This window comes from Cavia porcellus, unplaced genomic scaffold, assembly GCF_034190915.1.
Source record: "Cavia porcellus strain 051 isolate PalLab524CR breed Dunkin Hartley unplaced genomic scaffold, mCavPor4.1 scaffold_15, whole genome shotgun sequence".
Taxonomy (NCBI): domain Eukaryota; kingdom Metazoa; phylum Chordata; class Mammalia; order Rodentia; family Caviidae; genus Cavia; species Cavia porcellus.
Window position 1 is genome coordinate 61,997,308 of NW_026947498.1, and position 15,316 is coordinate 62,012,623.

The window sequence follows — 15,316 nt, forward strand, 5'->3', positions numbered from 1 at the left end:
GATCAGGGTCTTTTGCAGATAAGAGAGTTCACAATTTGGGAAAATAATGCTAAGTGTATGACGCAAATTATGATTACAAAGTATCAAACTGAAATAAACTTCGATAGAGAAATCCACAATACATTGCTATGAATTTAATTTTAACATATAGAAGGGAATCAGAAATAAAACCATACCTTTTTGCTTGAAGTGCACGGTGGTGCCAATTTCTAAAAAAGAAATATTTAGCAAAAGAAAAACATGTAAAAAATTGTTTTTATCAACGGAGAATCAACATGAAAGTAGACAGGTACTCTCCACTGAAAGGAGATGGAGAGAAAAGGCAGGAAACAATTTTAGCAGGAAAAGAGATTGCTGGAGATTGAATGAAAGGCAGATAGAGAATGTTGGACTGGAACAAATATGCAACTGGAGGTGGCAGAAATGTATTTGTGACTACAAATCCTGGGTGCTCCATGCTATGCATGAGAGCTTTGGGACTGGAATGTGAAACTTGGCAACCACATAGGCTGTGCTCGGTTCCTGCTCCCACTCAACCATGTTGCTCTCGTTCCCTCCACTTGAACCCACTGGCCTCATGCTCTTCAAATAAGTGAGTCTGCTCCAATTTTGAAAACCTGGTACTTGCTCGCTCCGTCTGCTCCAAATTTTCTCTTGTGTCTTTATTGCTCGCCCAGCCACTTTGGGCTGACATGTCACCAACTTAGGAAGGACCCCCTATCAGTTTTTCAAAAGCAACATTCACTGTTATTTACTGTATTTCTTTACTATTCCTTACTAAGGTATGTAACACTGATCTCCATATTAAAGCATATTAAACCATAGCAACCATATTAAACATTTGCTTATCTGCTTGTTTGTGCTCTGTGCACATTAGAATACATGCTCCCTGAGGGTCACAGTGGTGCCTGGCTTGGATCTTTGGGGCTTAGATTAGTCTCTGGTATGTAGTAGGTTTCAAAGAATGTTGCACAAAAAATAAATGTCAAGGTTAGAAGAGATTATATATGTTAAATATTTAGATAGTCTTTTAAGTATTCTAATAAAATAAACCAGAATACTCTTGGATCTTTAGAAATAAATAAAATTCCCATACGAGCCCACTTTGAATTTCAGGGTCCATTTAAGAGTGGTCAGACACAGTCGTCCAGCTGGCCATGTGATACAGATTTTCTTTGCTTTGACCATTGTGGTGCAGCCCTGTATTCCTGAATAACATGATTTCACTAAAGAAGTGCAATAAACTGACCCTTCATCCAAGGGGAGCTTTGCAAGTTGGGCATTTGGGCACCTTAAGGTCCAGCTTGAAATTTGTTCATGCTTTCTCATGGCTTCCAAGGTAAAGATCAAAATCCTCAGCATCACTGCTGTGGTTCCCCTGTTCTCCCAACCTCATCAAACTCTATCCACTCACCAGCTCTCCTTTGATCTTCCTGGTACCATATTTCCTCTGCCATGAGGCATATGGCCCAAGGATCCCTCTTCTAGAAATCTCCCTCAGCTTCAGAATTTAGTTCTCACTTTTACAAGGAAATCTCCCTTGATCTCCTTGGCAAGTTAGTTCTCTTTATTACAAACTCTGCTTTCCTTCATAGCTCTCATTTAAGTTTAAATTGAAAAATGTGTTTGATGCTTTGATGAATTCCTGGACTTTGCACTCCATGGAGACGGGAGCTTTGTCTGTGAAGGTCTGATGTTGTAGCCAAGCCAGTACAGGTATTCTGAATGCACAATGGCCCACAACAGAAAGGAAAAAAAATGAGAAAAATAAATATGTGCCAATAAATATGTTCCTCCTAACCTAAAAGGAAAAAAAAAAAAAAAAAACCAGGAAATCTGAGAAGCTAAATTCTTTATTCTATGACATAGCACAATGGGGTCAGATCCTTTAAATCAAGTCTGCAGAGTTCCCAAGGTTCAGGGTAGTTGACTATAAACCCTTCCTTTGTAGATTGTGTGTACAAAGTAGGCCACAAAGAAATGCTTTCTCTTTGTAGGGGTTTTATGGTCATAGAGAAGCATTTGATTGTCCTCATGTCTGGTGTCTGAAAATGTTTGGCTACAGTTCAGTATTAGCAAAAATAGTCCCATCCAAGGTATCTCTAATAGCTAGCTGCATCTGCAGGTGGGGAAAGTGTCTCTAAATTGGTCAGATACGGAAGAAGAGCCTCACCTGAGAGTCCTGCTGTGCTGTAATTGCTGGATGAGCTCATGGTGCACTTCTGAGGATGCTCACAGAAATCAACACCTGCCCTTATGTCACTGGGGCACCTTACTGGTAGATACTGACTTGACAAATGTAACACACTTCGAGATCAAACAGAAGAACAGACTAGGAATTCCCCTTTTCTAGCAGAAGACAGCAACTGGTACTGTGCTCGCCCTGGACGTGAACCAGGGTTCTTTTAACTTATAGAACATCAGTGCCTACCTGCTGACGACCTTCTCTGCACATCTTGTGATCCAACCACTGACCTGCCACTAGATCCTTTTGTAATACTCACTTTAACACATTTCCTTGCAATTAATGTTTAACTTTAAAATTTGTTGGAAGGACACTGGCAGGAAAGTATCCTTTGTAATAGGAGGAAGCTGGGGCCTAGAGAGGTTACAAAAAACAAAAGAAAGAAATGGGAGTGAACTTTAGGGCGTCTAGCTCTACAAAACCAGAATCCATTATCCCTGTGTCTAGTATATATTTTTTTCCTATAAATGAGGTATGGATAGCTAAAGGGCATCACTGGAATATTTAAATCACACAATTCTTGTCAGAAAAGCTTTGCTTTTTTGCAAATCATGACTCTTCTGTCTTAGGGCAAGACTCTCAGTTTATAATTGTTCAGAATTTATTAGGACTTTTCAGGCCACAGAATGATCATTTCTATCTAGAAAAACTTAGATTCTTGACATGACAATATTTGGGTAAGGAATATTAGGATTTTCACGCTTCGTGTCTGCTCCACAGGTTTCACAGAGGAACTTTCAAGTAATTGGTCAGACACCAGGGTAGGCAAGGTCAGTGAATCTGTTTAAACTAGGAAAAAAAAAAAAAAAAAAACAAAACAACTCGGAACTAGTTTCGTATTCACTAAGGTGGGTTTAATTAACTTGTCTCTTAAATATCTGTGCCATGGATTAGGTAATTTAACCTACATACTGTACCAGACCTGTAAAAACAGATAAAAGCTGTAGTTGCCTGTTTGTGGTGAAAATCTCTTGAAAGAGGATTTTCAGTAACATTTTTGTAGAAGGAAAAAATAGATACACTAGCAAATAAACCATGGCAATACAGGTCCCAATAAAAATAATGACAAAATAATAGAGATTATATAAATACATTGCAGAAATATGATAAATGTATAGCGCACACGGAAAAAGACAGCAAAGTAGGCTGATTGGTCGAGATAAAACTGTCAGCACTCCTGAATGTGTGAGTTCTTAGGGGACAGATACCCCTCCACCTAATGAAAGATACCACAAAATATTTTATTCTGAAAAGAAAATGTCAGAAAACTTCATATGGAAATATGTATACTTCACTGAAGTAATTTAAAAAGCAAATTACATTTTAGGCACAGCTTCTTCCTATAAATCGACTTCTCTGTGAAATTCAGATCTTAAACTTGGAATTCCATGTGCTTTAGGAAAAAAAAACTATAAGACTTATTTTTTGTTATTTCTTGGTATTTTCTTCTGCAGGAATAGAACATTCTCTTACGAGGCAAAAATAATCCCTGTATCGCAGCTGCGTCTTGATCTTTGCAAATTTGGTCATGTGCTGCCATCTTGTGGTAGTATTGAGATTCGCTCCTGGGTGCTGTCTAAAGGAATCGCCTCTGTCCATGCGGCGGCAACAGAGAGAGAAATGTTTCTTTTTTTTCCCTTTCATTTCGGTTTCAAATCAGGCTTGAAATGATGCTCTTCAAGAAGGGATATTTCTTAGTACAAGAAAAAAATTTTTGTGGTCTTTAACAACTGAAAATTATTCTTTTTCTAGTGCAAAAAGGTGACCTTTTTTTTTTTTTTTTTTTTTTTTTTTTTTTTTTTGGTGAAAACTGTGTTAACTGGGATTATTTTTGTAGGGATTCCCTGTGCACAAGACATCCCTAGAATCTATGATGTTTTTATGCCTCTCATGAAAAGTATCCCATACGTATTGATCTTGTTCCAGCAAATTCATTCGACAAGTAGGATAGATGTGCAGGAGTCTATGGACAGCACCTTGTGGGATCCACAGATTCCCTGAAAGCATCCCTCTCAGATCGTGGCTCCTGATGAGAAAGTACCAGAAGGTACATGGGGAAGAATGTAACACTAACCACTTGGGAAGGCAAGGGCCTGGACAGAAGTGTTTATGCCAACCTTCTTTGACTTCTCTGGGTTCAGCCATGTTAGACAAACACGCACCACCAAAATCAAATGATTCAGCCTCTGTTGTTGGACTATGCATGTCTCTCTTGCTTACTAGGATACCCTCAGCTTGTTATTTGCCCTAATAGGGAGTAACCAATAGGTTTGCTGAACAGAAATCTGAGTGGATCAATGAATGAATGAATGAGCTAATCGCTCAGGAGCCTACCTAAAGCTTTAGAGGGTGGGGATTGTATTTTCTTCCCAGAACCACAGAACTTTAACCCCAAGACAAGTCTATTTTTGAAAATTCAATCATTTAAAGAGGCACATGGGCCTACAAGGTCCTAGGAGCGCCTCCCAAATTGTGGCAGGTAGAAACTTTTCTGGAGGGCTGCACTTTACTTAAAAATATCCTCCTGCCTAATGAGAACTGAAATTTATACCGTTGCTTATGGAAAAATTTGGCATTTTAATTCTTTTGAGTTTTGTCTGGGCTTAAAGGTGAGGGTGCACAAACACAGAGGGAGACAGATTTTCCGTGGTTTAACTCCGGACTGAATCAAAAGGGGATGCCTCTGACCTCCTGCTAAGAGTTCATTCCCACTCAGTGCAGATGCAGGGTCTGGGAGTTTATTTTGTTTGCACAATTGTTCTAATTCCAGAATGTTTACTCGAACCTCAATTTTTAGTTTCTCACTTGCCACAGCTATTTGGATAAGGACATCTTTTCTCTCTGTGTGTGATACAGCACTTTAAAGTCAATCTCCTGGCATACTGCAGGTTTGAAAATGCTGTATTAAGGGATTTAACGTATTTAGTGGCATTTTCCCCCAGGCCAGAGTCAGTAAAATTGTTATTTTCAGGGCACAGAGAGCTCAAAATCAATAGACATGCCATCCTTCAGTTATCTGGACAATGAAAAGAGGAAAGTATTAAAGTCATAAGACAATAAAAGCAATGAAGGGAACTTTGACCAACTGCATTTCCTCCTTAGTTGATGTTTAGGATCTGAAAACATTTGTAAGATTTTTCCATGGAATTCATGATTTTATTTTGGCCTCAGATTTTTTTTTTTTCGGAGTCGGGGGCAAGTTTGAAAACTAAAACCTTCATTATTACAGAGGCTTAAAAGAGAGACATTTTTATTAATTCAATTTTCAAAGCCATACTTCAAAAGTTATTAATTTCTTTCTCGTGGGTTTCTCCTCCCTACTCAGAGGCTTTACGGATTAGCAGCTTCTACTTACAAGTATGGTTATTTTTTTCTTTTTCCGTAGAAAAATATATGCCCTGTAATTCCTATTTGTATTGTTAGAGATTTTGAATTCTCCCCGTGTATAATACTCATTTTGTAAAGATCCTAATGCTTAATATTTCTAGAATAATAATCTCTGGTAATCACAGTAATCTTTCTGGCTCTAGTTAAGGGGTAAAAATGTCAAAACAGTGAAATAGGTCTGAATGTCAACCTTAAGATTATTTCTCTTAGCTTCATTCATAAGAGTAACTAAGAGAACATGACATATTGGCTAAGGAAACTGAGAAATAGTAGCAAATCATCAATATTTGGAAAAGGAAACTGGTTTCTCTTAGCTAAATGTGAGCCAAAAAAGAATGCCACATTTTACTCACAAACATCAATAGAGGCTTTTCTCTCACGGTTGACTAGGGGCACAAATGGACTTGGCTGGTTGATGTTGAGTAGAAATAAATAATGATCTGGCTAGTTGTTGTCTTCCTGGCATATTGCAGCCCTGGACATAAAACTCCCTGTTGAATGTGTGAATGAATGAATTCAAGCTAAAATTGATCAGCATAATTTCTTGTTACCAGATGTGAATAAAATATGTGAACTTTACTCTTTCTAACCAGTTGCATAACCAAACTACTATAAAGCAAGTGTTCTATAGTGAATAGTTAAAATAGTATTTTAAAAATAAAAATGTATTCTGTTAAAAAATTCTACAGAAGAGAAGATATGAATATTCCAATTTAGAGAGAGAATAAAGTACTCTTTTATCTGCAGGATTCTTACTGGAAATCTCAGAGCTGACACAAGGGAAACCCCCAAGGTAAGCTGAAGAGGGACCCCTGGCTGGGCAGGAGGCCTGGCTTGTACTGCAGTTCTGAGCAAGCCACCCAAGCACTGTGGACAGGGTGGGAATTTGCACATTGCACTGACAGCTCACACGTCCAGGCAAAACAGTCATCTGCACTGTATTAGTGATGTCATCTCTGAGGACAGAGCTTATATATGATCTTTATTTTCTTTCTTATGTATTTTCAAATTCTCACATAATGAGAATGCATGCATTTATTTCCAGATAGAAATAAATTTGTTTGGCACGGGGTTGACACATTCTGAAGAAACTGATTTTGCTCCCTGTCGTATTTTACTTGGCTGATATCATATAGCAAAGGAAGAGAGAAGCTAAGATGGGCGAGATCTGATGTCAGTAAGGAATATGACCTTAGCATGAAATGACAGTGCAGTACAAGGTATTATGTAGGTTTATGAGGTCCTTCTGGTCACAAGCTTGATGGACTGGTTGAACGCCTGGCAGAGTGTCCACAAGTGCGTGATTTGACTGTCTGCACTACAGATTCTATTCATTGGCACTGTGGATGCAGTTTCACTGAGTTCTCTCAGTCTATAGAGAGGACTTCATTAAGTCTCTTACACCAAGCCAGCTTTCCCAAAGCCTGTAAGTTTCTTATTCAGCCTGAGAGGTTTAGTTTTTAATAATCAATGTATTAAAATGTTCGAGAATGCCCAAGGGGTTAAGTTTAATAAAGAGATTTCTCCGAGTTATGCTGTGTAAAAGTACATATAAGATTAGAAAAACTCTTGAAGTAAATTCATTTGAAGTGGTTGTCAGTAAAATACTCAGCACCAGACCCATGGTTTCTCCCCTAAAAATCCCCAAGTATTTCTTCCCTTGTGCCTGGAATATACCCATTATACCTGTGAGTACAATCCACTTAAGAAACCAATGAACTCCTTTAATGAAGAACGAATTCCTAACCTTGAACTCACTCAATTCTGCTTAGTCATTAAAACAGAAAGCAGATTATATTTTCTGTATTTTTACGACTTTCTATGCATATTTTAAAGCCTTTTTAACTACTTCTTCTTCAGCTAACAAGCATTAAAAATACAGGTTTGGAAAGGTTTCTAGAGTTTTGTGGGGTGTTTGAGGGGGAGGGTTACTCCACCCATTCTATTTCTGAGCTCTAAACTGTGAATTTCTGATCCATTTAAAAACACATTTTAGATTCAAAATCCTAAGGGACTCAAGACTGCCTTTAATCCATGTAATGTTGGTTTTCATTTTGTGTGTTAGAAAATCAAAAACATTCAAATACCATGAAGTGAGGTAACTGGCCTGCGGAGTTTGAATGCAGAGATAATAAGAGAAATTGTGAGGTTTCCTAGGGTTTTAAAGCTCCTAGAAATAAGAAGATAAGGGATTAGAGAATGTTGGCACAGCTCTGAGTTATCCTGGGCCCTATGTTGGTAAAGGTAGTTCTGCCTGGGGCAACTTCTCAGCCGCTTTATTCCTAGGAGTTGCAGGATGCCTCCAGAACAAGTCTGGTTTACCTACAACTCTCGCTGAGTTGCTGGTGCTGATTATCAGCACTTCCCTGAAAATACAGGCAGCTCCTTACAATGCGACTGATCCTGCAACTAAAAAAACCTATCCTGAAACCTACCTGTTGAAAGACTTTGGGTTTTTCCAAGTTGTCTACTAGATAACACACTCTCAGTATGCTCTGAAATACCAGGCCTCAACAGTGCCACATGGCACACAAAGCTGATGCATGGCCGCTCAGTAAAGCCAACAACCCTTGAGCTTGCTCTAACGGTAGATAGGCTCCTCAGGACGGAAGCACTTAGGTCTTTTGTTCTTCTGTTCCCTGCCTCCCCCTCCATCTCTTTCCGTCTTTCATCTCCCTCATTTCCTTCTTTTTTCCTTCCTTTTTCTCTCTTTTTCTTTTGTCCAACAGACCAGATGCAAAAGAAGTATGAAATCAGATAAAATTTCCCTAGATTTTAAGTTAATTAGATTCTATATCAGATCTCTATCACTATAGCTCTTTTTGGATTCTAGACTTTGCATGTATTCGAATTCTCTGCTTCCCTCTTTCTTTTCCTTTCTTCCTTGGAAACTGTAATGTTCTCTGGAATTTATCACTGACCAGCATCGCCTAGCTAAAGCGTCCCTGCTCTGTTTTCTTCTGAGCTCCCTGTGAGTACCCTACAAGGGCTTTAACAAAGTTTATTGTGGCTGTTTAATCTCCTTCAACATGTACTTTTCCATTTGGCCTGTACTCTACTAGCATAAAAGCTCTATCTCTCTTGTCTCTGTCATCACCCCTACACGCAGATCAGGGTAAATTATAGAAAATCATCTCACCAACAGACTGACAGGTGTCCCCATAATATTGTTCATTGCCAAATAAACTTTACTGGTGTCAAAATCTACTCTGAAATTTCGTGAAGAATGTAAGATTTTTCTTGTGTTCCTAATGATTCGATGACACAAAGAAAAGAAGACAGGAATTCTAAAAGAAAACTACGAAGCACAGGCAAAAAGCAAGTGGAGAGTACACCTGCGAAGTCACAATGTCAAAGGTTCAAAACGGGAGGGTAGCAGCCCCAAGGATAGACCAACCGATGCTGAATACAATCCTTGTCTTCCCTGATAAACTTACCTGCGTTCCAGAACTCCAGACAGAAAAATATAAATTCCTGTCACTCGGACTGCAAGTTACTGCTTAGCTTCTGTTCTTCAAACAACTCTTGCTTGTTTCCACTTTGTTATAGCACGGTAAGCAAAATCTGTACATCTACTTGAGAAAGCACCATAGAACGCCCAAGCAACTCTCTAACATGGAACATGGCTGGGGATGCTTAGCGCTGTTTGAGCAAATGAGCACGGAGCTTGCAGAAAAAGAGGCGAGGCAAATAGCTGTCTTCCACTGCTTTTGCTGCTTTCACACCCCTAACAACAGACTATTTCTCTTGTCCCAAAGAGTATATATTTTTAAAAAAAATTTTTTTTGTCTTTTTCTTTTTTTACTGGTACCAGGAATTGAACTCACAACTGCCTGCTTGCAAGGCAGGTGCTTATGCTGCTGAGCTAAGTCCCCAGCCCCCGAGTATATATTTTTTGACAGTTAAAATATTACACTGGATATTTTTATAGTTATGAATGTTAAGGTATACAAGATGGGAGATTAAATCAGTCTTTGTTTGCAAGCGTGGGGCAGAGAAAAAGTAGGATGGACTGATGCTACGGTGAGTAGTGAAGATCATATGTTAGTGGTGATGCCTAGCCATGAAGTGTACATACGTCCTACAGAGATGGGGGGACCACTTTCCTTGAAAGTCAGTGCAGTCATAAGCAAAGAAGTGCGTACTATGGCACCCAATTAAGAAGCATGATAAATGACTTGTAAGGTCTCTGCCCCCACTGATTTGTGGTGGGTACAAGCTGACAATTCTCAGTGGAGTCCTAGTGAGTCTTCTAACTATTGTGTCATACATCTGCTCCCTAGGACCCGGATGCCTTAAATTGGAATTCCCATCTCATCATGTCATGCTGTGTTCCTGCATGGCAGGTGGCTTCCTCACAGCAGTGTGCAAGGGGAGATGTAAGGTGGGACTGTTCACATGAATTTTTCCCCCATTGAGGTGCTTGTTTATTTAATACTGACAAGGAGCTTGTGGTGATAAAAGGCCATCCTGAGCAGAGAGCCACTGTGTAAGGGAAGTTGTCACTAAGGTTAATTTGTGTCTTGCCTCTTTAGAAGCCAACATTTACTCCGTAGAGATGCTTCTTGGTACTTGAGAATAGTCAGTGTGTAGAAGCCAGTGCAAACACTATCAAAACTTCTTTGTTTTTGTTCAAAGGATGTTAAGAAATAACAAGGATACAAGATGAATAAAGAAGGAAATGTAGAGAAAAAGGACATCAAGAAGTATATCAGGACTACAGATTAAAATGGCAGAGAAAGAGGGAGCTAAAGCCCAAACTAAAATTAAGATTTATGTTTTGGGGGATATGAGTTCATGTTTAACAGGGGCTGGGTCCATACTGATGTTTTAATATAAATATATTTTTTTAAACTCTTAAGTAGTACAATTTCTTCTAAGGAGTCTACCTCCATACCACGACCCTGAACTCAGAGCTAAGTTCCCAAAGAAAGGATTCACTTCCGGGCTGTGCCTCACACTTCCTCTCACTGCAGGTGTCACATGACACAAGCCCAGGGAGCCCTGAGAAGGTGCACTCTGAAGATGCCAGCGTCTCCATCGGCCTTTTCTGTCCATTTCGGATCCCAGGTTTCCCCCTCTGGGGCAGTGTGCCAACATTTCTCACTGCAGATCGCACTGAGCTCTTCTTAGGCAGCTTTATTCTTTTTAATTAAAAGACAAGACTGCCAATTACTTAAACTTAATCCCCAAATGTAATTGTTACTTTGAAAGACTTTTTTTTTTCCAAAAAGCTCATAGAAGAGCAATATTTCCATCACATTAAAATTTAGTAGAAGCTTGGATTTTCGAAAATTCATTTTCAAATCTCTGGTGGTTCTAGTAATCTAAATAGCATAGTGAGGTAGCAGCACAGGGCAGTCACCATGCAGGGCTGTGTGAGGTAGGCAGATGCAGTGGAAAAGGCGTCAGGAAAGAGTCCTGGTACTAAAAATTATCCTACCTGTAAAGTGATGCTGTAGGAGTTTTAGCCATTTAGCTTGAAGCTAAATGAAAATTCAGAGAGAAATAACACTTCTAAGCCTCTGTTGGACATTTAAAACACAGTTTGAATAAACTTCAAACAGTCTTCTTAGTAAATGTGAACAAGAATAGTTTAAGAAACAGAGAAGAAAGAAGAATAGAAAGGTGGGAAGAGTTAAGCAGCAGAGATGGAAAAAAAAAAAAAAAACAGACTACAGTGGAGCCTAATCATTGAACTGACGATAAATCAATCACTGATTCTGCATGAAATTCTCCTACAACTACAACACTTTTCTCCCATTATTAATGAAAATCTAGAGTAAGTGTGTTCTTCCCAATAAAAGAGCCAAGGGGTCAAGTATTCAGGAGAACTCTTCATTATCTGATGTGTGTTCATCGAGGCCAGTGGTAGCACTGTAACTTCACTGTACGGGGCTGCATGAGTTTTATCAGTGGAAACAAGACGCTTGCTTCTTCCACCTTTCCAATAGGAAAGGACAGGGGTATTGAAAACAGCTAAATGGATTATACCTAACGCTTTAGACCAGTATAGAGGGCAGGTTTGCTAGGCTGATCACTTTGGATCAGTATGACATGTGGTAATATACACAATGAGCATTCACTGAAATGGGAACTGCCATTCTGTAAGGAGCCATGCAACTGTGCAGCTCCATTATGTGAAGTATTATAACGCTGACTAAAAATAATGAAAAACCAAAAAAACCTTTGGGTCTCACTACATGGCTCAGGCTGGCCTTTAACTCAGTACGTAGCCTTTGTTGGAGTCAAAGTAACGCAGTCGTCCTGCCTTAGCCTCCAAGTGTAGGAATGATGGGTATGTGGCACCATTCCTGTTTAAAAAATCTTTTTTATTTTGTTTCATGATGCTTCCACTTTAAAACTTATCAGTGTGACATTTCAGACATCCCTATAATCCAGAATACATCAAACTATAACGAGGACTTAACTGAAATCACTTCTAGCTAATGTTCATATAATATGACATAGGTATACCTCTAAATATAGTACTTTTAAAAATTATAGGAAATGAGTCTCTGAACATGATTATTTTAAATCCAATATACTTTCTTTCTAGGAATTTGAAATTCTCTTTTGTACATTAGTTAAAATACCACTTTGAGCTTGTAGGCATGAAAAATGTAATTTCTTTCCCATTTCACAGTTGGAAAAACTGAATTACAGAGAACAATGCTAGTAATTATCTATGATTAATAGTGGTATGTATGTAAATCAGTTTGAATAAGTGTGTGAAATTAGATGTGCCAATGCCAAATAGCTCTACTCATGTTTTTAAAAAGATTAATGTTTTCATATAAATCTTTATGTGAGTATAGGCATACACGTCTCTGTATTTGGGCATATCTAAAAATGTACTCTGTAAAATTGTGCAGTTATTAAGGTAACTATTATGCACTATAAGTATGATAATATGTAAAATAAACTTGGTGACTTTAAAATTCATTAGACAAATCCGTATCTTTTGAATATTATGAATGCATACATAATGTTTTTTATAATGTACTATAGATTTATATATGTGCTTGGATGTATATAGTAAGGGGGAGATTGAAATTTGGGCACGCTTTGCTCATTAAAAATTTTGAGGAAAAATCCATGTTATTTTCTTAGGTTTATAGGAATTAATTGAATTAATATTTACAAAGAGTCCAGTAGCCCATTATCTATTGTTATTATTATTAATTATTGTTACCATTGTTGCACAAGTTGAACTACCATTATAGTAAGGAGCTGAGAGACATTTCTTAACTGACTCCCAGGATAGTGTCCTATAAAATAAAAAGTGAAACTGTAGGGACTGTCCAGTGACAGCCTGGGTTATGCCTGGGGATTTCTCCCCATTCTTCTTTCCATCACTTTGGAGTCTGACTTCAGAGCCATCCTTGGGGTGGGGATCTCTCCTCCTCTGATTGTTTTAATGCCAAGCCCGCCTACAAGAACACAGTCTTCCTCTGGGAGGAAACAGACTGGCTTCAGATTTATAAAAGCCTGACTTGTTTGTGAGTTGGACTTTAGAAAAAAAACAACTTTAATTTTTGAAGGTTTTGTTTTTAGAAAGTGAGCTTTAGACAGCTGTATTAATCATGCAAACCCAGCCATGTGCAATGTGTTTTATCAATGGAAAAACAGGGACTGAATGGCAAGCAGCTGTGAACAAACCCGTCATTGCCTGAACCTAGAAGATAATCTCCACATTCCCCAGACCCACTCGCCACACAGGGTTAGTGATTGGAAAGGCTGTTCACTTGGGATAAATAATCAGATTGGGAGGCAAACAAGTGAGATACTTTCCAGAACGTTTTTACTTTCGTATTTTCTGTCTTTCTTTGCTTTTTTTTTAAGAGTCAGTGATCAGAGAATGATGGGCTGATGGAACTCAGCTACAAGCTCAGGGGAATTTTGCTTGAGAGCTGGATAAACAAGACAATGGTGATTTGTCCTTGTCCTTTTCCTTTCTTTCACTGATTTTAACTCCCTAAGGTTGGCTTCAGCACCTCAGACTGAACCTATGGTCCTTCTCCATGTGAGTCCTCTAGGCGCATTCATGAAGAAGGATGAGGTACAAACTGATGGGGAGAATCATTGCCCAGTATCCAGAGCCCTAGGAAATAAGGAGCCAAACAAAGAGAGAAAAGTTCTCTCAGACATGAAGAGCAGAGTCTTTCCTCATTTTACAATTCAGTGGATTTTCTACAGCAATATAGTCAGAGGAATTTATGTAAATATATGCAACTCAAGACTCATTTCAGAATAAATAAACCTAAATTAAAATTAATGGGGAAAAACACCTATCAGAAACAGATCGAGGATGGAACACCACTTATTTTACTTTTTAAAGAAATGTATCTTTAAATTGAGAATCAAGGAAGCACACCCATTGTTTTGCCTTGTTTTCTTTGGGGGACAGCGGAAAAGGACATTTGAAAATTTCTAATTGGCCACAGCCAGCACATGTTATCTCTTGGTATAATTCTGGTATTATTATTATTGCTGCAGAAAATCAAGCAATATGATGACAGAGGCCCAAGGGAAATGCATTTGATTTATTGAGCCTTGTTTTTGTTTAATCACAGCTTGAAAGGGTTTGGGATTCAGTTCCTGCTGTGACTCTCCAGGGCAGCCCCAGTCAGCTTGATGATCTGCTAAGAGTGGGGACTGTCCACCGTTGGTCTGAGTATGTTAACAGTGAAGCATCAGGCATAAAACATATTTTCCATTAGGCTGGAAATCAGGGGGTAAATTTCCGTTTTGTATTGTAAGTGGGCAGAAAAGGTTCTTTGTGTCTTTTTATTTTTGAAATACTTCAAGGAAATTGGTCATTTCAAAATTTTTCAGGCCATTTGTATCAACTAACTGATTAGGAATATGTTAATGTTTTGAACATGAAGTTTAGAAGCCAACATAGATGATGACAATGTACGATACTTAATTAAATGGAAGAGTCTCGCACTATAGTCGTGACCACAGCGAGGCATTCTTTTCATAGATATTCAGGTAATAAACTGGCATGCAAAAGGCATAAGCATTGTACTGTTCACTGTTCTTTCCACAGGAAACTGCATTTCATATGGGTTGCCCTCTGGATTAGAAAATTTTCTCCTCTAGAAAAGTGATTAGATCCCTAGGAAGTAATGAGCAAGGAATGTAAGAGAGGACTGCCCCTTTTCCCCACACTGGGGATTGACCCCAGGGTCTCATGCATACTAGGCAAGTCCCCGCTCATTGAGCACACGCTCAGATGTGGCTGTTTTTCTGTAGCAGTCTCTCACATCAGCAATCCCAAGTCTCAATGAACAGCTTTTCAATTTTCACTAACAGAAGCCCAAAATATTAGTAGTAACATAAACTACAGTCTCTAGAAACTATCAGATCTAAGAAAACGAACTACAGTCTACCCACAACATAAAATCTAACTAGGTCATTCTCCAATCAACTATCCAGTTTGTGGAAAATATAAAATTCAACAAAATGCAACCTGTGCTCCATTCCTAGACCAGACTGTTTTTCAATGTCTGACAGCTGTTCTTTGAACAGTATTTGGTTTCACTGTGTTCAGTGTTGCATATATCATAATGTATATATTATGATATTGTATATATTAAGATATTGGAGTTTGTGGCTACAGAACCCCTTTCAAAAGGCTACCTAGAGTCACTGTGGCACTGTACAAAGCTCATCTTG

The 15,316-nt window shown here is 38.6% G+C and overlaps 1 protein-coding gene across 3 annotated transcripts in view; it reads right to left on the reverse strand.

Moving 5' to 3' along the window:
• The window catches only part of Lsamp (limbic system associated membrane protein), a 764,515-nt gene that overhangs the window by 13,419 nt on the left and 735,780 nt on the right, over positions 1-15,316 (reverse strand). For 2 of the 3 annotated variants that reach the window (XM_063225010.1, XM_063225009.1), the window contains one exon: positions 177-209. The exons of the other annotated variant lie outside the window; for it this stretch is intronic. In XM_063225010.1, the coding sequence (XP_063081080.1) occupies positions 177-209 (33 nt within the window). The remainder of the gene's footprint in view (positions 1-176; positions 210-15,316) is intronic. 3 annotated transcript variants of the gene reach the window in all.